We start from the raw sequence: 26,582 nt of genomic DNA on the forward strand, positions 1-26,582 counted from the left end.
AAAAATGATAAGGCCGGGGGATGGCTGGGAAGGAAGGTGAGGAAGAATGAAAATGGGCAACACCGATACCAAGTTATGGTAAGTACATAACTCCTAAATCTGATGTCCTTTTCATTCTTCCTCACTGATGGGTGAGTCCCCAGCTACATAATTCTAGGGAGCCCCCTCAAAGAAGGATATGCCAGAGCACTGTCAAACCAAGGAAGGCCTGCTTCTGGAGACAATGCCCAGTTTGTATTGCATTACAAGGGTATGATTTATAAGGAAGTGACTATAGTAGAGATATATTCAAAAGAAACTCTTTATGAAAGGGCAAATGAGGTAGCCATAAATTTGGAGAAAGGGGTTGCAGGAGCACTGCTGAACCAAAGAAGGGACTGGTTCTGGAGACTATGCCCAATTGCAATACTTTAAAGGTACAAAATTTCAAACAAGTGACTTTACAATTGATATTAGTAACAGAAATTGATGAGGTAGTCATATATGTGATAGAAAGCATCCTAGGATGATAATGCAATCTCAAACATTTGGGAGTAAATCAGCAAAATATGGTTAGAGGTCTATGGAAAGACTGCTGGCAATAATATGGCCATTTTGAGCATAAGGAAAGATTGTTCCGGAGGAACATCTTAACTTTGTAGAAAATAATGAAGGTAATCTTGGTATGCAAGGCCTGAATCTGTGTTTTCCATAAAATAATTTTAAATTAAAATGATTCTCTGGTTTACAGATCCTCCATGGGAAGGATTAAGAAGGGCTGGACCACTGCAATACCATTGGAAAAAGAGGATTATTTTTTAGCACAACTGCTGCTGGTTCAAATGGTTTGAGTCAACCTCTAAAGAATAACTGTGAGATGTCATTGTGGAGAGGGATCTTATACAGGGGGTCTAAGCAGAAAGATTCCTTTCATGAAGACTTTGCATAACATAGAAAGTGACAGGGAGGGTGAGTCTTTTCCAATATAATAATTGCATATAGTAGTGAATTGTAAACTTATTGTGGAAAAGTCTATAAAAATTAGCCAAAGCTTTACAACTCTGTCAGCAGAAAGCAGGGACTCAGATTGGAAGAGAGCAAGTGAGAAAAAAGCTGAAAGCTGACCAGGATAGACTAGAAGAGACCTTATGGTGCTAGGTAGCAAAAACTGCCACTGTACTACAGTGATGACAGTTGAAAAAGGACACCACACCAAAGGAGAAAGAAATGGGAAACAAGCCAGACACTCTGACCACACCTCCGAACCTACCAAAGCAGCAAGTCATAAACAAAGGGAACAAGGGAAAAAATTTAAATATTCAAGGTTAACAGAGAAACAGGGTCTGACTGCGATAATAAATATAGAGGAAGGCCAAGGCTGAGACACTTTTGGTCAGTAGAAATATCATCGGAAGATATTCAAACAACCCATCAACAAACCATGAGACAGTAGATGGAGTTAGCAGCCAGACAAGCCTTAACAAAAAAAATGGACAAGGATCATATGTTATCAACCAAATCCTGACAGAGAAACGGTCTGCATCTTAACCGCTGACTGAAAAAAAGAAATATGATTGCCTGTAATATGACCAACAATACTAAGGAAAAATAGAAGTACAACAAAGTAAGCCATAAGTGGGTACCAAGGCAGGATAGAACAACAAGATAAAGAAAATAAAAGCTGAGCTAAACTTAGATAAAGTTCTTACAACTGGAGACTTGAAATCCTCCGTCTAATCATGACAGCAGTGAATGAGATCTGAGGAGTTGGAGAGAAGGTGATGCATAATGGGAAGAGGGAGGAGTTCAAGACTAGGATCCAAAGTCTAGAAAATACGGCTGAGTCAGATGTGAGGATCAGATCCAGAATATATCAGTGAGGAATAATGAAAAGGACATCAGATCCAATGTTTAAACAGCATCTTAACCAATCTTGGTTCTGTACATATTCATCTTAAGGTTGAGACTTTTAACTGTACATTACTTTCTAAATGTTCTCCTTAAACAGAATACACTCAACCTCTCACTAAAATGACAAAACAAGTTTTATACACAGCTGATGCCTATACAATCCACTAAGGTGCACGTGGGCTTTCTCTTTAGTAACTTCCACCTCTGTAAAATTTGGAATGTATAAATGTAACTACTGTTTGTGTGTAAATGTAAACAGAAATGTAACTACTCTGTGTTTAACTGGAACTTAGTATAATGTAAGCAAATGGAGCTTTTCTCCTGGGTCTCCACTGAAAATGGGTATTGCCCAGTCGGACTTTCCTGGTAAACAATGACAAATTAATAATAATAAAAATAAAATTAAGGAATGTTCCTTATAATGAGGTACATTTGAGAGGTACAGTTTCACTGTTATAACCACTACTGTTATCCAACAAGCCTGTAGAATCTTCTAGCAAGAATCAGTCAGCACACCCCCAGCAGCCCCTTTAAATCTGGAATCAAACCCTGTGGCAGCACTCTGTGTTACACCTACAAATTGATTTCTAATGCTGAAATAATTAGAGAGTCATCAGGGATCATTCATATCTCCAAGGACTCTTCATGTGTGTATGGTGATATACTTCTAGTTTACTGTTTGCAGGAAATGCTCTAGTATTTATATAGGAGAAACTGGGAGAGATGCCTACCTGCTTAACCAGCTAGTTCATACAGAACTGCATAGCAAACAAAAGTAGACAAGAATAAACCCACTATATGCATTTCACCACAGAAGGCATGATATCGATGATCTGTGTTCTACACCTGAGATTCCAGGATGCTGAACATACATACACACACACACACACACATACAAAAATGCAGAAAACAAATTTATCATTAACTGTGGCTTCCAACATTCCTCTCTCTTGAATAGCAAACTTACTTTTCTTCCAAATGTTTCTATTTTTATATGCAATCACCTCTTCAGTATAGGATTCTTTAACTTCTTGCTACATGATGGTATTACAAACTATTGTGTTATAACAAACATAATGAAGATGGATTTGTTTGGGAATTCTCTTTTGCACATCCCATGCTAGGTAACACAGCCACCACAGCCTTCTTCCAAGGTGCTGGTACTTCCCCTCCTTTTAAAATACTGTTAAAATCTTCCCGATCTTTATTGCTTTCTTCCCTCCTAATTTCCAAACAGCCATAGGAATACCATCTGCTCTGGAGACTTTCCTTAAGATTGACTATACATCACTGTTTTTAAATCATCACCTCCTATCTTAGCTGTTAGTTGTTGAGCCTCATGTACCTCTAACCTTGGCATAATTAAGTCTTCCATAAATATTTACATTTGTACTCTTTCTTGATTTCTACATTTCTCTATATACATTTTCATGACGTTTCTGGAATATCTCTAAAGCATCTACAGGATCTCTGGTTATTTTTCTTGTTATAGGTTACCTAAGTTTGGTGACAACCCTTTCTACTTTCTGTTGCCTAAGTTGTTGTGCTAAAAGTTTTTGTGCTCTCAGTTATAAAAAAAAAAAACAGTTGCTTAACTGCAATATTTCTAAACTCATGCATATTATCCAGACACTCCCTTACTTTCTCTTTAGCACTCTACATTTACTCCTCTGCTTGTTCTGTGAGATTCCCCTTATTCTGCAGTACTTTAACCTTTATCAGTGCCTCCAAGTACTTTCTATTACTTCTTAACCATATTTCTTTCTCTTTTATTTTGACCCTATTTTTAAACTCCCTTTCCATTTTATCCCAGTAACTAGCTATAACTTCCGAAGATATTTTAATCTTTCTTAATAACTATCAAATAATATCACTACCCATTTCTTAAATTCCTCTCTTTTTAATGGGTATGTGGGAAAAAAAGAATAGTTGTGTAAAATCTTACCATAATCATAGATGTCTTTCTCATCTATATGCTGCAGTATTCATAACATGGGGAGTCTGCCACCAGCTGACTTGTACATCTGGCCAGTCTACGAAAGTCTAAATGCTACTGCAAGGTACGTGTAATGGCACACATCACTCAACATATGTCTACTATAAAGCTGACATCAGCATGTACCTACCTCAGAACTGAATGCCGCAAAGTACCAGCCTGATAAAAGTGAGCAACATGTAACCAGGGATCAGGCAAGCATCAAGGTGAAGGTGGGGGGGGGGGGGAATGAGCAATACTGCAGCAAATAGAAAAGGAGGACATCTGTGGTTATGGTAAGATTTTACACAACTATTCTATGTCCCTCTATTCATATGCTGCAGTATTCATAACATGAGGGAGAATGCCAAAGCTCATGCAGAGCAGGAAATGGGAGGAGTAGCAGAAATATTTCCCACAAAGCCATGGAGAATAGCTCTGGCAAACCCCGCTCTGGACTTGGAAATAACATCTAATTTGTAGTGCTTGGTGAAGGTATGAACAGAGGACCAGTGTAGCTGCCTCCGGGACTGAAGCTTATCCAATCCTTTAATGAAAGCCCCAGAAGAGAACACAGCCCTAGTGGAGTGTGCCCTTACAGGGGAAGACAGATTCTTTCCATTGAAGAAATAGTTTGCTTGGAAACAGGTTGGCCCAGGGCCCTTGGGTGATAGCAGACAATCTGTCAGATTTACTGATCAGCTTGGTTTTGCACAAATAGTATCCTAGTTGTCTGTGAATGTCCAAGGTGTGGAGAATCCTCTCACTGGAGGATTTGGGAAAAAGGAAGAAGGTGGGGGATTGATAGCCTGATTCAGGGATAACTAATTTACTACCTTGGGCATGAAGGATGGGTTAGTCCAAAGAGATTGTCCCTATGAAAGAAAGTGAGGGGAGAAGAGGCCATGAGGGCTTGTGGCTCAGAAACCCTTCTGGCAGAGGTAATAGCCACTAACAGAACCATTTTCCATGTGCAGTGTTACAGGGAGGATGAGACTGCTGTTTGAAAGGGGATAGGGGAGGTTTTTCCAGGACAAAATTGAGATCCCAGGTAGCAGTCACTGGTTTCCTTGGTGGTCTGATGTGAAGGATGCCTTTTAAGAACAGTTTGACTTCCAACCTGAAAGCCATGGGAGGAGACACAGGTAAGCATGCTGAAATGGCATACAGATGTGCCTCGACTGAGGAATATGGCAAGCCTCTTTTCATTAATTCATGCAGGTAAGACAAAACCACTAGCACCTCTACAGATAGTGGTTGCAAATGTTTTTTAAGATACTAGAAGGAAAACCTCTTCCATTTGGAGACATAAGATTTCCTAGTAGTGGGTTTTCTGGCCTCCTGCAGAACTTGTAGCACATCCTCAGTGTAAAAGTGCCTAAAGGGAATCAAAGCCCTTTCAACCACAGAGTCAAGTTTGGGGTCAACATTTGTGGATGTATTAGAGTTCCCCCTGCCTGTGTAAGTCCATCCTGAGGAGTTACTTGTGGTGACTGCCCTTTGCTAAATGTAGAACAAGGGGGAATCAATGTTATCTTGGTCAAAAGGGGGTCGCCAGTAAGATTTTTGGTTGTTCCTGCTGAATTTTCAGCAGAACTTTCTGAATGAGTGGGATGGGGGGAATGCGTAGAGAAACATTCCCTTCCATGGAAAGGATAGAATAGCCACCTTCCATGCCCCAGGATGTGGAATCTGGGCACAATACTTGAGAAGCTATCTGCTCATGCAGGAGGCAAAAAGATGTATCTGAGGGATACCTCATCAATGGACAAGGTCCAGAAACACAACCCTGTTCAACATCCACTCATGGAATTAAGTCATGGACCTGCTTAGAGAGTCTGCCATCACATTCTGAGCTGAGGGAATGTAAACAGCCTGGAGTGAAACCTAACTCTGCTGGGCTATCTCCCAGGTGTATAATGCCAGTCTGCAGAGGACATATAACTTTGTCACTCCCTGCTTGTTGATGCACCAGAGGACTATGGTATTATCTGTGAACCACCTTAGGATCCCTGGTACAATCCTGGACTTGAAGATTCTGAGGGCAAAGATCAAAGCTCTCAATTCCTTTATGTTGATATGTTCTTTTGTCTGAGGGCGGGACCACACATACCTGACCTTCCAGTTTCCTAGAGTTGCACCCCCATCCTGTGTCTGACACATATGGGTGGGTGGAAAGTGGTTGAAGAGGTTGGCCTGGATTTCTGGTGACCTGGAAAATCCACCACTCAAACTCCTTTGTCAAACAGGGTACGTGGGGGACAACAAATTCCAGAGGGTGAGAGTGTTGCTTCCAAACTGTTCTCAGGAACCATTGAAATTTCATGTGTAGCCTGGCACTGGGAAGCATTGGAATGGTTGAGGCCATCAAACCCAGGAGGCACAGGAACTCCCTGGCGGTCAAGGATTGAAGTGGTATTAGGTCCTGGAAATATGACTTGAGAGACAGGATCTTTTCTGGGGGTACGCAAGCTATTATTGCACTTGTCAATATCCTGCACCCCAGGAAGACATGATCCTGGGTGGGGGTCAGGGAAGACTTTTGGAAGTTGATGGCAAACCTAGCACTCTCAGAAGGGAAATTGTGTAGGAAAGATTGTCCAGGAGTATTTCTGGTGAAGGGGTCTGCAGAAGCAGGTTGCCCAATTATGGAAATAGTTGTATGCCCTCTGCAGTCTGCAGTGGGCTATAACACGGGCTAAAGATTTTCTGAATACTGTCAGTGCCATAGACAGACCAAAGGGTAAAGCACAAAACTGAAAATGAGAAGAAGCCACAGAAAAGCAAAGGAATATCCTGAACCATTGGTGAATTGAGATGGGAAGGTAGGCATCTTTTATGTCCAATGACACCATGAAGGCCTGGGAAAGAATCAGATGAAGTAGAGTAAGAAGGGTCAGCATGCAAAAAGGTGGGAACCTTCAGAAAGCTGCTTAAATGGGACAGTTCTAGGATGGGCCGCCAAGGGCCATTCCTTTTTGGGACCAGAAACATCATGGAGTAAAATCCTTTTCCCCTTTGACTGGTTGTCACCTCTTGGATAATGTCCAGAGAAAGGAGAGAGGAAAGGACTAGTGGAAAGAATTCCATTTGGTCCTGAGGGGGTTGTGGGATTCCCTTGAAGGTAGGATGGGTTTCCCATATTATGAAGTAACCTTGGTCAATGATGGCAAGGACCCAAGCATCCTGGGTTATCTGTTTCCAAGCTGGGAGGGAAAGACAGAGGGGAAGAGAAGGGGGGGGTTAGATCAGTCTGGGACCTGGTAGTCACAAGCTACCAGGTTTGGCCTGAAAAGTCTGTTTCTTGAGAGGGTGTGAAGGAAGCAGACTTAAAAAGAGCCTGTCTCCTAGCATCCATTTTACCTTTTGGTGAGAGAGATCCAGTTGCCCTTCTAACAAAGGTGGTCCAGGCTGGATAGTTTCTCTAGAAGTGGGGTACAGGCGAGACAATATGTGTTTTAAATCCTGGAGTTCCTTCTCTTTTCCTGAAGAGTGTTAAAAAGTTCTGCAGCTGCAGTGCCAAATAAGGCTTTGTTGTCCAGAGGGGCATCCAAGAGAGCTTACCTTTAATATCATCCAGTAAGGGTTGTAATCTAAGCCATGAATACCTTCTCAGGACAGACCCCATAGCTGCAGCCCTAGCTGAAGCCTCCACTGCATCATAACTGCATTTGATGGGCTGCCTAATAACCTGGGAGCAGGGGTTAAGTATACTGGAAAACTTGACTTTGTTGGGAGAATCAGGAAGCTCTGATAGGAGTTTCACTGCATCTGCCAAAAAGAGTCCAAGAATATTTGGCCATGTGAGTCTGATAATTCATTGCTCTAAAGGCCAAAATTGCAGAAGTATACACTTTTTTCCACAGACTCTCCATAACTTTGCTTTCCTTATCAGAGGGAAGTAGGGAGGTGGAGGATAAAAGTTTGAAAGCTTTGCCTGCTGCCACTGATATAGTAGCTGGGTAAGCCAAGGGTGCCTTAAAAAGGAACTTCACATCCTCAGGCACCTTGTAAAATCTGTCAGGGTCCTTGGGGGCTGGAGGCTGGGAATCTGGGCACTTGGATGCTGCAGTGAAGACATCCAACAAGGCCAGCAGGACTGGAGGGATGGCTGACGGATTACGGGATTCCATCTGTAGGAGAACATAGCACCTCTTTTGAATCTCAGAAACCTGGCAACAATCCCACTTGAAGTCCTTCATCTTCAAAACGGTCTCTCCAAAGGAAATATCATCCCCAGGGGAATCTGTAACATTACATTCCTCCTCTGGGGAGGCATAACGCAGAGGAAAAGCTATTTGAATAGAATAGGCAAAAGATTCATCAGGAGTTTAATCAGAAGCCTAGTCCTGAGGATTTGGGGAAACATGTTTAGTTTCTTCTTCTTTGTAGCCTCAGGAGCCAGACGAAAGGAAGAAGGGCCTGACATTGGACAGCATTCCACAACGTCCATAAGAACATCCTCATGAACCACAATCTGCATCATGTTACATGGGCCTTCAAAGTAACCAGCCATAGTTCCCCCATCACCCGAATCGGATGCCTGTGAATCCTTCTGGGATGTGCCTACAGATTCCTTGATGGCTTCCACCAAGGTACCCATTGAAGGCAGCTCTGTGGATTCTGAAGTGGCCTCTGGGCCTTCATCAGCCTCAGGAGGGATGCCTGGACTAGAGGGAGCAGCTGTGGGATCAGGCTGAGGCTTCACGGACTTCTTGAGTTGAATTTCTTCTGAAGGGCCTGACGTTGGTTCCATGTCTTGAGCTAAGAGCTTAAAGGTGCTGATTCTCTAAATATAATCTAAGGGATGCTAGGTGGATACTGAGGGTTTTAGGAACAAAGGCCTTGCAGATTAGACAGAACATGTGATCATGGTCTGGGCCCAAGCAAAATAAGCAAAGCTCATGGGAGTCTTCATGTGGAATCTGTCTTCCACACTTTGTAGCTGACATGTATTCAGAATAAAAAAAACACAGTAGCCAAAAGGAAAGAAAAAAACCCTATGGGGTGTTTATCTGAAGCACAAAAGTGAGTTCTCTGGTGAGCAATGACTGGAGCTGGCAATCAGGCAGCAGAAAAGTACTGACGTAGGTATGTGCTGACATCCACTTTATACCTGATGTCTCTTTAAAGCCGATGTGCGACATCACACGTACCTTGCAGAAGCATTTAGACTTTGGTAGACTGGCTGGACTTAAGAGTCAGCCTGAGGCGGACTCCCCCATGTTATGAATACTGCAGCATATGAATAGATGGACATAACCAGAGCCTTATTTTTTACCTTGCTACCTTGCATTTTTATCTTAGTTTTTATTGGTGCATGATCAGAAATAGTTATTGGATGTATGTCGAAGCTTTAATGCTCCTGTGAAATATATTTTCCATCTAGTCTAGCCCAGTTATTGTACCTTGGAAAATAATGTGTAAATTCTGCCCAAGTTTCTGCTTCTGAAATTCACACATTCTATACCAAATATTTTCATAAATTTCTTCAAAAATCTACCCTCTTTTGTTTTATTGACCCTTCCAGGTTCCCCTGATACATCCTCACTATTGCAAATCATATGTGTCTCCTGCAGCATTGCTATTTACACTCTGTATTTCTTAATATAATTCAATACTCTTTCCTTTTTATCTACGCCTGTAAGGCCAATCACACTCCAGGATAATGTGGAAAGCATAGTCATCATGATAAAAGCCACCATTCCCCACCTATTATACATGACAGTTCTTTTGAAAGTATATTTCCAGCTTTTGTTTTACATGCATATACTGTTTGGCAGGCTGATCTTTGTACAGTTTCTTCTCATCTCCATTTGAACCTATGTCACATTTTTCAAGACTTTCTGTTTTAATGAAACCTTCAAAACAAAAAACTAAATACAAAACACTCCCAATCCCCTATTAATGTGAAACAAACAAAACTATGTACATCTTCAAAACATGAAGTTTAACCTTCCGGAAGGGAACAGTTGTCACAAACTGATGGCTGCACCTGCAGGCATTATCTAACCTAAAATTAAGGTTACCCATGCTAAAACACATGGTACAGCCTGTGATCCCACTTACACTGGTTGCTTTCTGTTTTTTTATCTATCTTCCCCTCCCATATATGAAAAAAGCTAGTATGCTTTCAGAAAACATTAACTTTTAGCCTTTTAAATAAAGCTAAATTATTCACTGTTCTATTAAGTGCATTGAAGTATTAAGGCTGCTAGGGAGTTTCTCATAATTTCAAACATAATGTTTTCACTGAACTGCTAGCCATTCTACCTTTAAATGTTGCATTCCCCTTCAGCAAAGAATACTCAGAAGTCTCAAGATTAACTGCTTGAACCTGCACACAGCTTATCTCCATGGAAATGTACTCAGCAACAAGTCTTTGTAAATCTCACTCTGGAAACAAATGCACAGCTAATCTCAGCTGCAAACATGTCAACTCCTCTGAACTTTTGCTTGTGGAAGACAAACATGGTAATATCCCAGGAGATGCAAGAAGCTCAGCATTTTCACGTCTTTCATTATCCAGTCTCATCTCCAAAGCCTATATGCCTAGAAGAACATCTGTCCACAGTCCAGACCAAAGGCAGAAATCTAGACATTCACTCCTGCAAAACAGAAAAAATATCCTAACTCCACATACAATATAATCATTGCACATCCCCACCTCACCCCCATCCCAGCAGCCCAAGGCCACAGCCCATGAACATCAAACTTCCTCCATCCCCTTCTCCATTCTGCAAAACCTACATTTTTCAAAACTGAAAAAGTACTTGTTTACTTTAATATTGTTACCACATACAAGAGTCACAGAAAAGACTCCCCCCACATTTAAAATACCCCTGACTACACACCACACAAAATGGTTTACTGTGTACATAAAACATATAGTTTACATCATGAAATGTTTTATATAAACACTAATAAGAACAAAAATTGTTTTACTCACAGCCAGTTTTCCCCCTTCCAATGGCCCTCAATTCATCAATGGTACAGACTATGTTACATGCTTCACAGTCCACCCATAAGTCCAACAAAGTCAATAAAAGTTTAGTGTTTCTCAGCCACCCTCTCTTGCAAAACCATATTTCACAAACATAACACGTCACCCCCATTTGCAAAACCATATTTCACAAACATGACAAGATGCTTTATAGTTTTCCAATTATTCAGTAATTTCAAGGTTGTGGTCTTCTTCCTGTTCATCCCCATCTACTAACACCAGATTCAAGTTCAAGGTACTGCTGATTCTACTAGTCAACTCCTGTGTTTTTTTTTCTCTCTCTCAACCATTTTCCTTTCGAACATTGGAAAAAGTTTCACTGACAAAGTCTCTCTATGACCCTCACCATCAGAAAAATTAGTGGCAGAGTCCCCTTCCACTTGCTGACTCACTTTTTGTTGAATTAACATTTTATTTTCCTCCTTAGCCTGTTCTGCATCAAAAATGCCTTTGATCCTCCAGGAAAAAAAAACACTTTGAGGACAGCTGGATACAGCAGCTTGAATCTCACAACTGCCTCTCGACATTCCCTGATTGCTGGGATAAATTTGCCTTTCTTCTGCCTGTTGTAAAATGAATAATCATTTTCTACAAACACTCTGCTGTCTCCAGTTTTTAATGTTTCCCTTCTGCCACAATTTGACAGGATCAACTCTTTCTGCTGGTATGATTGCATCTTTAACAATGTACATCTTGGTTGCTTTCTCATGGCCAGGTTTCTAACATACACTTGATGTGCCCTTCCAGTTAACAAATTCTGCTGTGGAACACCAGTCCAGTTGCTTATTTGTGATTTTATAAAAAAAAAATACAGTCTGTCCCTTCCAGTTTCTCTGGTACTGCAGAAAATGTCAGGTTTTCTCTGTGTGTGTGTGCTGTCTTCTAACTCTATTTTTTTAACCGTTTTTCTTGAGAAACGTCATATTCAGACAGCTTTTTCTGCATGTCATCCTCTAATTTTTGCAGTTTTATCATTTCATCTGAATGGATAGTTAAAGCTTCTATTTTTCCAGCCTTTTGTTGTTTGAATTGATACACTCCTTCAATGTTTCATTTATTTTAATCACCTCTGACTATATTTGGTTTACTTTTCCTCTAAATTACTGGAAGCCATCACTCGAACTAAAGCTGAAGGTTGAACTGCTTTTTGCTGAACAGCTGCAGAATCTTACCTAGACAGGGTTTTCTCTTCATCTTTTCTGCTTAATTCTCTATAGGTTTTCCTAAGTTCTTCTTTGCTGGCATCCAGGCAGTGTATACTAGTTAGTAACTGAATTTTACCCCGAAAAAATTTCAATTGCACTCCTTTTTCTCAGTTTCAGTTTTCATACTGGGAAAGCTGAAGTTATGCTGTTGATCAGCGCACAGCCATCTTGGAAGTTGAAGTGTTCTCTTCTTAAGGCAAGTGTCACAATCCTACATGTTGACTGAAATTTGTAAAACTGAGAAGTTCCTTTTTATGATGCTGGAAATTATTAGTAACATGTATTTGAGCTGGGTACAGAATGCTACTTAATGGGTTATAAAAAATATATTTATTGGTGGCTCAGATGACTTTTCTTATTCACTTACTAACAAGATAACTGTAGGGCTTGTTATATGAGGGATTAGACCTGTAGACCACCAAGCTGTCATATATGGTGCTTGGAATTTGTGTCATTTGGTGGCAGTCTATTTATAAACAAGGGTAAAGGTGAAAGGACTAATCCATGTGGGATATCTTTACTTGAGTGGGGCAGTGGTTGAAGTTGATGCAAAGTTTCTATTAGGATGCTTTTAAACCAGTGTTTAAGTATAATGAAATGTACAACTGCATGGCAACTAAAAACAGTAATTCTTCCAACTACAAGAAAAAAAAAAAACTTTTACTCCTTGACCATAGTTTTTTTTTTTTTATCTTGTCAGCTCTAAAATGACAACAGGGACAACTTTTGGGGTTTGTTGCATGGTCTTTTGTGAAGCCGGCAATGTCATTGTTTGTTGTAAAACCATTTCTCTGACCTGCAGTAATTACTCCGATTTTATAGACTTCCTATTCTGTAATTACTAGATGCTGTCACTTTAGGTTCTTCTTGCATGCAGATGGTCCCCTCACCCCACGTTTAAAAGAAAAGACAGTATTCAATTAACTTTAACTGTAACATGATTACCTTATCATTCTAAATAAAAAATCTGTGTGGTTACTTTACTTTTCCCACTGGGTGAAGGAATGTACCATGCACTTGTTGAATAAAAGATACAACTAGTATGCTTACCTGGTCATCAAAAGTAGAAGAAAGGTACTGCAAATATAAGTTCTTTCAGCAGCAACAACAGCACTATCCTTTTCCTGTATCACAGCTCACTCTGTCTTAGGTTTGCAGATTGTCCCCCAGATGTTTTGTGTAAGGTACATAAGGTATAGAAAATATTACAGCTGTACAAAACTGGCTCCCCTCATACTGTAACAATATAAATAAAAGGATATCACAATACCCAACTGGGTGACCAAAAAAAATCACACAGACCACATGAGGGTAGTTAACTGATTCACATAAAGTGATTAAGATTGTTGTATTAAAGTACTGTTCAGGCAATCTGGTCTGTATGATTTTCATACTGTGACATTAAGTCAGAGGGTGGGGAGAAGGCAGCTTTAGCTGCAGAGAATTTAGCATGGGTATCTACAGCCATCATCTGCAAATCTACACTGCAACATTTTTCATATTTGCCAAGCTGTTCCCACGTCCTATGTATCACTGTAAAAATGTGTTCCAGTATCTTGTTTTCATTTATTCCATTTGCAACATCAGTAAGTGAAAACGGGACTCAGAGCTGCAGGCTTGAACTAGGCCACAAGTACATATTATAACATGGGAAGAACAGACAGTGCCTGGAGGTCAAGATTTAATCTTGGACCCTGATGCTGTGAGGCAGATCTCAATCAATGTATGTTAACCAATTAACTACCGTAACTGTTCCAATCTACAAAACATCAAAGCACTTCAAAATAAAAGACCCACTAGACTTATTGAGCAGTTTTATTCTGGAGTGTTCAGGTATATGACAATATGTGTTTTGCTACACATCACACTGATTAATGCCACTAGTCCTCTTTATTAAAGGAACAATAAAAACATTAACACTGCTGAGGTAAAACACAAAATGACTGAGGGAAGAAATGCACTCACATTCCATGCTAGTTCTTTTTTGTGGTCTGTATGTAGGACGGCAGTAATACAGAACTCAGTAAATTACCACCTGCAGTTAACTATTTCTGCAAGTAAATAGGGAAAGTAAGGCAGTTCAGGGGCCAGATTCCAAAAGACTTACTTCAGTGTAACTGGCTTACTCTGGTGTAAGGCCTGTCTACAAATCAGGCTTACACAGTAGTAAGTCACTTGAATGAGTGTAAGTCCTTTGGAATCATGTCAAAGGTTTGAAAAGTAACCACTTTTGAATAAAAAATATTAATATTTGTCATTGAACTGCCTGTCCACTTCCTCATTAAGTATGCCAGACTGGTGAAGTCACAGCATGGACAATTTTGCATTTAGGAAGTCAAAACTAGCAGCACTCAGCTAAATGCTTCCAGCCACAGGAAACAAGGATCAAAATATGGACAAATTTAATGGAAATTTGTGACCCATCTTATCTTGATCTGATAGGCTAACACTAGGAACTGTTAGCCCAAATATATATCCCACTTTTGTACACAAATAGATCTTCATACCTTCTATAAAACCCAAATTCAGACGCCATGCACTAGCATGCTCAATGATTTCAGTCCATGCTTTTTACAGATACCCAGAAATTTATTATCCTTCCAAGTCAGGGTAAATGTAGCAAAGAAATGATCTCTGTGACACAGTCTGCTCTTCAAGGTGACTGGCACCTTTCTTACTAACACTTAATACTAAAGTACATCATCTGAAGTCAAGTTTCAGGAATGTAAACAACAAACATACTGCTGAAGGAGTTTTGTTATGCTGGAAACACGCTTTCATGAAGACAGCACCAAAGTTATGGTCTTGCACGTCAGCTTTCTCTGTAATGACCACCCCCCAAAAATTAAACCACGAAGAGTACATAAAAATAAACTAAAAAGGTCAAACTCTGAGTTTTTAAAAGGTAAATAAATTAAGAGAACAAGCTGAAGTACTCAAATGAGCAGCTAGAATGGTATGCTAATCTTGCAAGTTGATCTTTACTTAACCTATTATGAATACTTTTAACTTGAAGGAGCTGGATTTCTTTCACCTAAATCTCCAACTCTGTGATATAGATTCAACTATTTTCTAGTTAAAAAAGCACACCCAGTAACAACATTGGCTACCCAACTAAATGAAAATCGCCATTTGTTGACTGTCCCGCAAGGCTGAACACATTTCTCTATGTCGGCAAGACCTTGGAGTTTGTCATATAAAGGCATTTTCCCACGACAGAAAAAGAAGGTGAAGGATTGCAACTCTTGAGTACCATAGTAATTTCAAAATTATGCATTTCAAAGCATGTGATGGAAATTAGCAGTTGTATTCTCATATGCTAAGATGATAATGGAAACAGAAACTTTCAGCAGCCATTAATGTGGCACAACTGAGCCTCACCCTTTAACTCTGTTTTATGACTTTAGCCCAAGTACATTTAAATAAAAAAATAAATAAAAATTAAAAAAAAAAGAGAGAGGATGGAAAGCATAACCTGGTTGACTCAATGGCACAAGAGGCATAGGGATAATAAAACCTTAATAAATGCTACACATGTACTTGTGGCTAGATGGATGGGACAGCACTAATGCTTAACATACAGGCAGCAGTAAACCAGTCTAAGTAAACGCAGAAGATATGTTCTATTACACTGCTGGCATCAGCACAAAACAACAGCAGAATCAGAAACACCTAGTAGGGTGCGGGCCTGGACAGTGGATGTCATACAGGAGTCTCCATGGTCTGCCATCATGACTAAAAGCTTCATGTTACAACATGTAGTATGAGCTAATTTTCAAATGAGGTAACTGGATCAGCCAGAAAGGGTACAAGAGTAATCAGTGCAGAAAAAACTGGTATAGGCAGCATAATCTGAATCAAACATTTACCCCTAGGTTCAGATTAATGTGGTCAGAACTTCCTTGTATGCAACAACCTTAGAATATTATTCAGATGGCAGCCATGCTGGTCACTAGGTCAGTGCTTTTACATCAATGCCCCAGTAAGAAAAAGTTTCAGCCTGGCCTGGCCATAATCTGAGCTGAATGAACTGTTAAATTCTGATGGCACTACCTTATTATTTTCCTAGCACCCCCTTAGCTGCTCATTTGAGTACCCCGACATTCTATAAAGTGCTGTTGCAGTCCAGTCCTCTTCTCCATGATGGTGTGGAATCCTTAGTTCATCGAATGTTGATACAACCGCCTTCAGCTATCACCACACAGGTTACCTGTAACAATGCAGATACAAAAGTAAGATGAAACTTGTATCATCAACTGGAAGCTTAGGCTCAAATGTCTCAGTGGAGCAACAGAAATACATATAGTTATTGTACAATACACTAGAAGTAGAAGTGAACGTGCATGCCCAGGGGGGCTTGACCATAAGGGAACGCTAGGTATCCGACAAAACAAAATTCTCTTTTGAAGTGTGCCAGCTAACAACAACTGTTTGCTAGCCTAACTTGGAAAAAACTGGGACAGCATCAGCACAAATGGCTGCTGGGAGGCAATCAAGAGCTGGTGCACTGTACTTTTGCAAAGTATGAGTCACATTCTAACTCCATATTGAGACTGCAGCAAAGATGTGGTCCTGCAGCACAGGGCACCCACTTCACTGGTTGGGCTTGTCAGCTACAAAATGGATTCTTCACAGAACAGAAACTTGGGAAAAATTACATGGTGAGGAGGGGAAACATGGCAAGTACTTGGGTAATGAAGACTGCCAGTCTCAAATAATATAGGGGTGGGGCATATTAGTAACATGGGGACACCCAATACTGACAGCCCCCCACCAAAAAAAAGTGTGTGCAGACAGACCCCAGTAAGTGAAAAAGAATCATTACAGACCTTATTAACAAGGACACAGGTAATCTCCAAACTCTAGACCCAACCCAGTTCGGATTCTTTAAAGGTAGATCATACCTATTAAATATTACAGACTTCTTCAATAAAGTCACCAAGGCCCTGGATGAGGGAAAGACAGTGCATACCGTCTGTCTTGACCTAGCCAAGGATTTGACACAAAACCCCACTCAGTTATTACAGAGAAACTTTCCCAAATGGGAATTAACCCCTACATTACCAGATGGGTAGCCAAGTGACTTACCAACAGGCTACATACAGTCAAAGTGGGTGACTTCACCTCTAGCAAAACACCAGTCCTCAGTGGCATACCACAGGGTTCGTTCTGGGCCCCTTAAATGTTTGGAATTTATTTCTCAGAAGTCCAGGCAAACTTGGACAGCCTATGGTTGACCATGTTCGCTGATGATTGCAAATTGGGAGCAATCACCGAGTCCTCTAATGATATTAATATACTGCAGACATGGTTAAAGCAGACAAATGATTGGTGCCAAAGCCATGGATTAAAGATAAATGCAAAAAAATACATGAAATGCATGACCCTCACCAGACACCTGCAACAATTGGGGAGAACACAGAGGTTTCTCACCAAGAAATTTCAGGGTATACAAAAAATACAGCTGCGTACACTTATCATAAATGTAGATGTTTGAGTGTATTCACTGTTGCAGTCATCACATTTGGGTTATCCTTGCCAGTGTAGCCCTCAGCCGGTCCAAATACCAGAGGCTTAGTATTTCTGCATCGGTTGCTGTCGCTTCAGGACTGACGTCAGGTCATCAGTTTTATAAAGTAAGGCAGCTGACGCCATTACATCAGTTTTTCTTACCCTAACCTGTCAGAAGCCCCCCAAGTAGAAGCCAAGTTCTGGTGGAAGAACCCCACCAGTAGAAAGTAAATACCAATATGTCCCTTGTAAGGAAAGAGAAGAAAGGGGGATGGAGGGAAACCAGGACTGTAACAGTGAATACACCCGAACATCTACATTTATGGTAAGTGTACACAACTGTACTATGTTCTTCTTGTTTCACTGTTGCAGTCGTCACATTTGGGTTGATTCCTAAAGCTGAGGAAATGGGAGGAGGCAGTCAAGGAAACTAGGGGCCGACTAGGATGCCCTGCAAGACTGCAGAGGCAAAACCTGCCCTTGAGATTTGGAGAAGAGAGGCAGGTGGTAATGTTTGGTAAAAGTGTGAACAGATGTCCAGGTGCCAGCCTCCAGGATGTTCCTGGTGGGGACTCCTCTGAGGAAAACTGCAGAGGTGGAGGCTGCTCTGGTGATGTGAGTCCTGGCTCTCTTGGGGGGAGGCTTTCCATGTTGTTTGTAGCAGAAATGGATGCAGTGTGCTATCCATTTGGAAATGGTTTGTTTGGAAATGGCTTTGCCTTCTGCCCCTGTAGCATGAGCTGTCTGTGCACATCTAGAGAGTGTAGGATCCTTTCCCCCTTGTTCTAGGGATTAGGAAAAAAGGTGGGCAAATGAATGGATTAGTTGAGAGCCACACTGGATACCACATTGGGCATGAAGGATGGGTTAGTTCTGAGGGATACCTTGTCAGCATGGAAGATAATGAACAGTTCCACAGCCATGAGCGCTTGCAGCTCGGAGACTCTTCTGGCTGAAGTGACAGCCAGAAGGAAAGCTGTCTTCCAGGAGATAAATTTTAGCTCTGCAGAAGAAGCTGGTTCAAAAGGGGCTGGGTGAGCTTTTCCTACACAAAGTTAAGGTCCCAAGCTGGGGTTGGTGCTGTTCTGGGTGGTCTCACGCTGCTAGTCCCTCTTAGGAACTGTTTGATCAAAGGGTGTGAGAAAAGGGGTTGCTCAGTGGAGAAATGAGCAGAGATAGCAGAGGCATGAATTTTTATAGAGGAGGAAGAGAGGCCACTGTGTAGTACGTCAGCTAAGTAATCCAGGATGAGAGGGAGGTCATGGCCAGCCTGCATAGAGGGTAGGAGTGAGTCCCTTCCTGCTCGCTGATATACCACATCACAGTGGCATTGTTGGTTTTGATCAGGAGAGCCCCTGGGGAGAAAAGGGGCTTGAAAGCTATCAAGGTGTGCTGGACAGCCATCATCAATTTTTGGTTGATGTTCAGAGCGATTTGTTGCGGGGTCCATTGGCCCTGTATGTACCTGCCATCCAGGTGTTCACCCCAAGTGTAGTCTGATGCATCTGTGGTGAGGGTCTGGGTGGTGAGAAAGGTAGCCCCTTGTTGTGGGACCATGCTGTTTGCCACCAAAGAAAATCTTTTCTGAGGCAAGAAATTATAGGTATAAGAGTCTCCAGGTCTTGAAAGTGTTGACACCAAAGGCTTTTTAAGGTACCACTGAAGTTTCTTCATATGCAATCTGTTATATGGAATGAGTAATATGCAAGATGCCTTGAACCCCAGAGCTTGTAGGATCTTCCTTGCAGATAACTGGGGTCTGGGTGGCTAGTTGAGAGAACTAGGCTGTCAGGAAAATTTGTTTTTCTGGTGTAAGGAATAACATCTGGGATGCTGTATCCAGGCTTGCTCCCAGGAAGACAATCCTTTGGGTGGGTACCTGTTTGGATTTCTTTTCATTGATTGTGTACCCTAGGGAGGTTAGTAGGGTCTTTACAAAGGCCAGGTGCTTGAGCAGCTTTTCCTGGCTGTCTGCCAAAATAAGACAGTTGTCTAAGTATGGGTAAATCTGGATATTCCTTTGTCTGCAAAAGGCAATGGCCGGAGCAAGACATTTTGTGAAAACTCTGGGAGCAGTAGATAAGCCAAAGGGAAGCGCAGAGAACTGAAAGTGTTGAGATCCTGTCCTGAAATGGAGATATTTTCTGCATGATTCCTTGACAGGAATGTGGAGGTAGGCCTCTTTTAGATCTAGGGTGGCTAGCCAAGTGTCCTTGGAGAGCATGGATAGCAGCTGCTGGAGGGTGAGCATTTTTAACTTTGGGATCACCAGGAAGGTGTTTTGAATGGATAGATCAAGAATGGGGTGCCAGGTGCCCTCTTTTCTGGGCACCAGAAAAAGTTTGGAGTAGAAACCTTGGCCTATCTGTCCTCATAGAAAGCAGGGAAAGGATTTGCTTTTCAGCCTCTGGAGATAGATCTGGGACCCTTTTGGGGTTGGAAGGGTGTAGAAGGAAAATCTGTATCCCTGAGACACTATGTTGAGAACCCAGTGGTCATTGGTAATGGTGGCCCAGGTGCTTGCGTTAAAGGAGAGTTTCCCCCCTAGGGGTAAGTGAAGGCGGGCAGAGGGAGGGGGTGAGGGAGGTGAGTCATTGTGAGTTCTTACCATAAGAAGGTGGTTTAGAACTCCCTGGTTTTGAAGTGGAGGTAGTCCACTGCTTAGATCTCTGCATTCTCTGTGGCTGCTTTTTGGGGGGTCTGGTTCCCCGGGGCCTGGGCTAGACTGGCTTAGTGGGAGCAGGAAAAGACCAGTGCTTGGTGGGACAATGCCTGCTGAACCTGGGTGGCTGGACCTGTAAGAAATCCTTAACTGTCTGCATAGATTTTTCTTTTTCTTCCATCTTTTTAAGACCTCTTCTGCCTTAGTGCCAAATAAGTTGTCTTTATGCAAGGGGGCATCCAACAATTTAGATTTGACATGGTCTGGCAGGGGCTGTTCCTTAAGCCATGCATGCCTTCTAATGACATATCCTGTGACTGCTGCCCTGCAAGAAGCTTCTAGGGCATCAAAACCACAGTGCAAGGTGTGTTTAGTTACTTGACTTGCAGAAAGCATTAACTCTTGTAACTCTTTAGATTCTGCACAAGCAGGAAAGGAAGACATTTTTTTTGTTTGAGGAGTTCCAGGGTATGTTGATGAAATTTTAGCATATGGAACTGAAAATTTAGTGCCCTGATAGCAAGAGTAGCTGAAGTGTATGCTTTTTTACCCCATCTGTCCAGTGCTCAGGAATCCCTATCTGAGGGGGTGGGATTCTTAGCAGAGGTTTCTTTAATCCCTTTAGGCCTTTGAGAAATTACCTCAGGGTCAGCAGTAGGATTTTTAAAAAGAAATTTGTGAGAGTCAAGGACTCTATAGTACTGGTCTGGTTTTCTGGGTGCTGCAGGGAGTGTCAGGAGTCAAGCTGGATTCCAGGAAAACATCCTCCACAACATTCAGCACTGCGGGAATGGCCAAGGGTCTGTGCTGTGGAAGATCTAAGAATTCCCTGAGTCTCTTTTTAGACTGAGGGTAGTCTTGACTCTCCCATTGGAAATGCTCCCTTAAGGTGTGAGGGTTTCCTCAAAGTAAAAATCCTCTTGGGGGAGAGGCTGAAGGGATGGAATCCTCTGCATCAAAATCTTCATAAGTAGAGAGGGGTTGCATGTCTTCATATTCAGATGTATCAGAGTCATCTGACCTTGTTCAGGCAAAACTACAAGGGACAGATCTCTTTTCCTTTTGGAGTGGGTAGCTTGGCTTCCTCTGATCAGCATGATAAGGTCTTCCTCCACTTTAAGCATTTGAGACTGAGGCAAGGTGCCTGAGATTGGGTCTTCGGTTTGTGTTGAGAATCTGTAGTGTGAAGGACTTCCTCGGAAGCCGGTGCTTGCTCAGAGGCTTCGGACCCATCCAAGGTAGAGACGACTGCAGGATCCTTAGTTGAAGAAGAGTTTTGCAGCATACTGGACTCCGAAAGGGTCTCGGTAGTGGCCTGCGAATCCACAGAAGCAGGCATCAGGGCTGTGAAAGCACCTCACTGAGGACCGGAGAACTGAAGACTAGTTTAACGGAAGCGTCATTGGTAGATTTGGACCTGTGCGATCTGTCTCTGTCTTTATGTTTAAGTTTTTTCAGAAGATCTGCTGTCAGGTGGCTTACTGAAGCCATATCGGAGTTTGAAGACTGTAAGCAAAAATATCTAGCTACAATAAGGGGGCAACGATGGATAGTTCCGGCATTGAACAAAGCACAGAAGCGACAACAGGAGACGTTGTCATCTGGGCCTAAACAAGTGACGCAGTAAGAATGAAAGTCTCGGTGTGATATTTGCTTTCCATAGGCAGGACAATTATTAACTTTTTCTGACATTGGTTAGTGCAAGAAAAAAGGATTCCCAATGGGGTACTTAGCTTTAGAAGACTTCAACTTCAATTCGGTAGACAAAACTCAGGTAGTGGCCGACCGGCACTCATGTGAACTGCTTCTGCTTCGGGCTGCATAGCAAGAAAGACTGATGTAATGGCGTCGGCTGCCTTACTTTATACTACTGATGACCTGACATCAGTCCTGAAGCGACAGCAACCGACGCAGAAATACTAAGCCTCTGGTATTCGGGCCGGCCAAGGGCTACCCTGGCAGGGATAACCCAAATGTGATGATTGCAACAGTGAAACACAAAGAACATCAAGTCTTACACAGAAAGACTGAAAGCTCTGCCACTATATTCTTTCTCCTACAGGTTGCTAAGGGGTGACCTGTGCCTGGCTTACAGGGCAGTCTCTGACCTAGCCCTGATGCAAATGCTATAAATTCGTAAATCAAACTGCAGGAGGGTCACTCTCTCGAGGTATCTTAATCTAGCCTCTGACATGAACAGTTCATGCTGGAGAGGTAGATACATCTCCCTCTCTAGAGACTGACACTTTTCTGGAGCAAGTTTCCAATTCACGTGAAACAGAGTCCCTCCCTGACCTTCTTCAAATGTAACCTAGATCTATGGATGGGTGACTGTAAATTTACTCCTGGGATGGTGTCCACGTGCCTCCTGGACAGAGGAAGTTGGTATTAACTACCATAGACCCTTACCTCTGTGAAGTTCACTCACCTAACCACCATCAATTGGAGAAACATGATATAAATATGCCTAGGCTTGTAAGGGGTCTAGGGCCATTAGCCTAGTAACCTCCTATGAACCTGTTAATCCACTATACTAGTTATGAAACAACAAAATAAATGCAAAAAGTTTAAAATAAATAAACATTGTATAATATGTAAAAATCCTTGGTCTGCTTTCAGAAATGCAAATTCAAAACATTACAGACATAAACCATCTTCCTTTGCCTTCTGCTCTATACGAAACTCATAAATAGGATTGCTGCACTTACAGTAACACATATGTATCACACAAAATATAAACCAGTTATGTTCCTTTGCCACTGGACAGTTTTAAATTTTAGGTCTGAACAGTATGTGGAACCTAGTCGGACATTCCCGGTCAACAAAAGTTAAAAATAAATTAAAAAAATAAATAAATAAATAAAAAATGTGACCAAAATGGAAGAAACTGTTCACTAAACACCAAATACTGTGAAGAATTAATTGAGGCAACATGCCAAATTCAAGTAATCTTCAAATACACGTGCTCTATATGCTGAAGCCTAATTTAATCAGACCCCCAAATTAATCATACCATTTCTATTTTCAGATCAGAAGCACTATATTGAAATGTTTTTTTACTTTAAAGAAAAAAGAAAAAATACTGTAGTTACCGGAATTCCAAATGGTTCATGAAGGGTAGTCAATTTAGATCCGTCTTTGCTTACAATGTACATTACAGTTCATACTGCAAATAATTGTACAATCTCAGGAAATTACTACCTAATTAAGTAATAAGACACAATTTTTACATATCTCCTGATGGGTATGCCCCCGTATCCTCCAGATTACTTATATTAATATATTCTAAGCCTAAATATACCACCTTGGAAAAAATACATATACCTACTTTTTACCAAAATCAACCACTTGGTTTGTTTCCAAGGTAGTGGAATCGCAGAGTCAGACTACAGAAAAAAGGGGTGTAAGTATGTACGATTGCTGCCTAGAGCACATATAACTAAGAGCGCTCTTGTGTTTTATATGAAATGTTGAACAAGCATACAGTACATACACTGGAGTGAAAAGATGTTGCTCCACACTTATGTTTATAACTGTAGCATGCCTATGTGTATTCACTTCACTAACTAAATAATACTTTCTACTTTTACAGTTATTTCAACATTTTAACATTAAATAAAAGCAATATATGTGATCTCATATAGCCCAAACCATTGCTGTAGTCTGTCAATGTTTTTAAGGGAACTTTTTTTTTTTATCTGTTTACAAAAGGTGCTACCATATCTTTCTGTACGTTACACGAATAAGCTTTACTGGTACATTCACCACACAGCTTTGAAGATAAACTGCAGAGACAAGCATAGCAGAATAAAGACATTCAAAATCAGCAGTTTAAGATGTATTGTCTTACATATTTAGCCTTCAGTTGCCAGTGTTTTCTATTTGGTCATAGTGTTTCATGTTAAGAAGTTATTAGTGATGCAGGCTACAGAAAAGTTTAGATAAAAAATTAAACACTGTAGCTTAGTCCTCTCCAGTGTCATGTATAGACAAAACATTGACTAGAGCCCAGGTGACATGAGGCCATTTTATTGTCACCGCTGCTTGATGGGGCTGTCATGGGAGGGCTGGTATACTGCTAGTGGGGGTATAGCAGGACATGTACTGCCACAATCATTACAAGAATGAAGCAATAAAAATGCTCTTTCTGGGGTTGGGCTTTCAGATCACCAAGCCCCCATTTGGTAGCAGCCCTCCTAGTGAGTGTACTGGAGCACACACTCCCATGGGGAAGCCATTGTTGGCATTTGCAGTCAAGTGGATAGCTTCTCTCTATATCCAGGGAGTGCGTTACAGACACAACTGTCACCTGAACTAGGATGCCAGCAAGTAGGCAAAATATCCTCATGGCTTCCTGTACGGGGGACTCTATGACAGCCCTCATCCTTGTACATTTGGCAAACAAGTTTCCTGGTACGATGGAATGAATGGGTTCAAGTCAATTTGGGGGAAGGGGTGCTTGTCAGTACGAATGGGGGCAAAAATGAATTATTTAAAAAATGGACCGAAAGAATTGTTTTCTGAGTAAATGAATCAAATACCTTAGGCCCATGAGCACAGTGCCTGGAAGCTTCCATTTATGCACTACCCTGGAAATGTTACTAGTAAGGGCAAGCACTGCTGTGCTACTGCTGCTGTCCTTCCTGAAGCCATGTTGCTGGACAGTGGGCAGAATGCGGACTTTAATGTCAGCTTTGTATACATAACACATTAATGCATTTCACGCTGTATTTTTCTATATGCAATGTTTCATTCATAGGATCATAGGAAGTTACTAGGCTATTGGCCCTTCTAAGCTTAGCCAAGAGTTTAGCCCATGTTTAGACAAGTCAGCACCCAAAGCCCCTTTGTCCAGCAGGGACACAAGTGTAATCCCAGGGGTGTATTTTCTGTTTTCCATCCAGTTATCCAGGTTGCCCTTAAAAAGGGATAATGAGGTACTCTGATGTGGAGAGGGAATCTATTCCACAGATGGGGAAGTTTCTGGGATACAAATCTGTCCAGCCAACAAGTCCTATTCATGTCACAGACCAGGTTGCTGAAAGGGGCATTGTACTCAATAACTGGCTTTATAAGGGAAGAATACAGGGATGTTATGACCTCCTTGTCCCTGGATGACATACTCTTACTTATGAGGTGGGCCACGTAGAAAGCTTTCCATACAACGGAAGCAACATGGTGGTCAAGTCAGGTTGCTATCAACCTGGGTGCCCAAATCCCTCGTGCTTAGGACACTGTTATTAATGTGATAATGTATGGGGATGTCACTCTCACCAAAGGGGATGATGAAGCACTTTTTGGTATTCAGCTTGAGGCCATGTTTCTGGCACCAGTCATTTGTTTGGGTGAGACCCTCTTGGAGGACATCCACATCAGTTGGGGAATTGATGACTGTGACCAGCTTGCAGTCATCTGCAAACTTGGTCAACCATAGCCCACTGGTTTTGGCCTGCACCAACAGCAGAGGTGCCAAGACCGATCCCTGGGGTATGTCGTTCATTACAGGTCTACTGCTTGAGGTAGCTTCCCCTATTTTGATTAGGTGGGTTCTATCAGTGAGCCAGTTTGCTACCCATCTGGTAACATATGGATTATTGCCTAGTTGAGAGAGTTTATTTATTATGCCAGAGTGACGAATAATGTTGAAGGCTTTGGCCAGGTCAAGGTAGGTGGTGTGCACAGTCTTCTCCTCGTCCATGGCTTTGGTGATTGTCTCAAAGAAGTCAACCAGATTTAACAGACATGACCTCCCTTTGACAATGCCAAACTGTGTGGGGTCGAGTGTTTGGAGGTTGTCAATGTCCCTGTTAATGAGGTCCATGGTAATCCGTTCCAAGGCCTTGCAGATTAGGCTAGTTAGGTTGATGGGTCTATAATTTCCCAGATCGGTGGATGCTCCACCTTTGTGTAAAGGGATGACAGTGGCTGTCCTCCCTTGGCTGGGACAAAGCCGGTACTCAGGCTTTGGTTGAATAGGGTGCCTAATGGTGCTGCGAGTTCATGCCTGAGTTCATGTAGGATGCAGACTGGGATGTTATCGGGTCCCATGAAGGCTGTATTTTTTGCCTTTGAGAGGGCAGTGGTGACTTGTTCCCTAGAAATAAAGGGGAGGGGGCAGGTACTCAGGATGTCCTGATTTACTGATGGGGGCAGAGAGGGGTGAAGGTTTCATTGAATCTGTCAGTCAGTAGATTGGCTATATCTACAGCATTTGTGTATATGGTGTCCTTGACTACCAGTTCTGAACAGATCTGGGTGCCAGCTTTAGGAATTTAAGTCAGAATTCTCTTACAAGTGAGTTGCTAATATCACTTCTGTATAGTTCTGCTATACCCT

At 41.7% G+C, this 26,582-nt stretch overlaps 1 protein-coding gene across 3 annotated transcripts in view; it reads right to left on the reverse strand.

Annotated features, from left to right (window-relative positions):
• Positions 1-13,870: 13,870 nt before the first annotated feature.
• Positions 13,871-26,582, reverse strand: part of RNF215 (ring finger protein 215) — a 146,216-nt gene continuing 133,504 nt past the window's right edge. For all 3 annotated transcript variants that reach the window (XM_044065605.1, XM_044065613.1, XM_044065598.1), the window contains one exon: positions 13,871-16,283. In XM_044065605.1, the coding sequence (XP_043921540.1) occupies positions 16,261-16,283 (23 nt within the window). In that variant the 3' untranslated portion in view covers positions 13,871-16,260. The remainder of the gene's footprint in view (positions 16,284-26,582) is intronic.

Source organism: Protopterus annectens, chromosome 1.part0, assembly GCF_019279795.1.
Source record: "Protopterus annectens isolate FY-2018-M chromosome 1.part0, PAN1.0, whole genome shotgun sequence".
Lineage (NCBI taxonomy): Eukaryota > Metazoa > Chordata > Ceratodontiformes > Protopteridae > Protopterus > Protopterus annectens.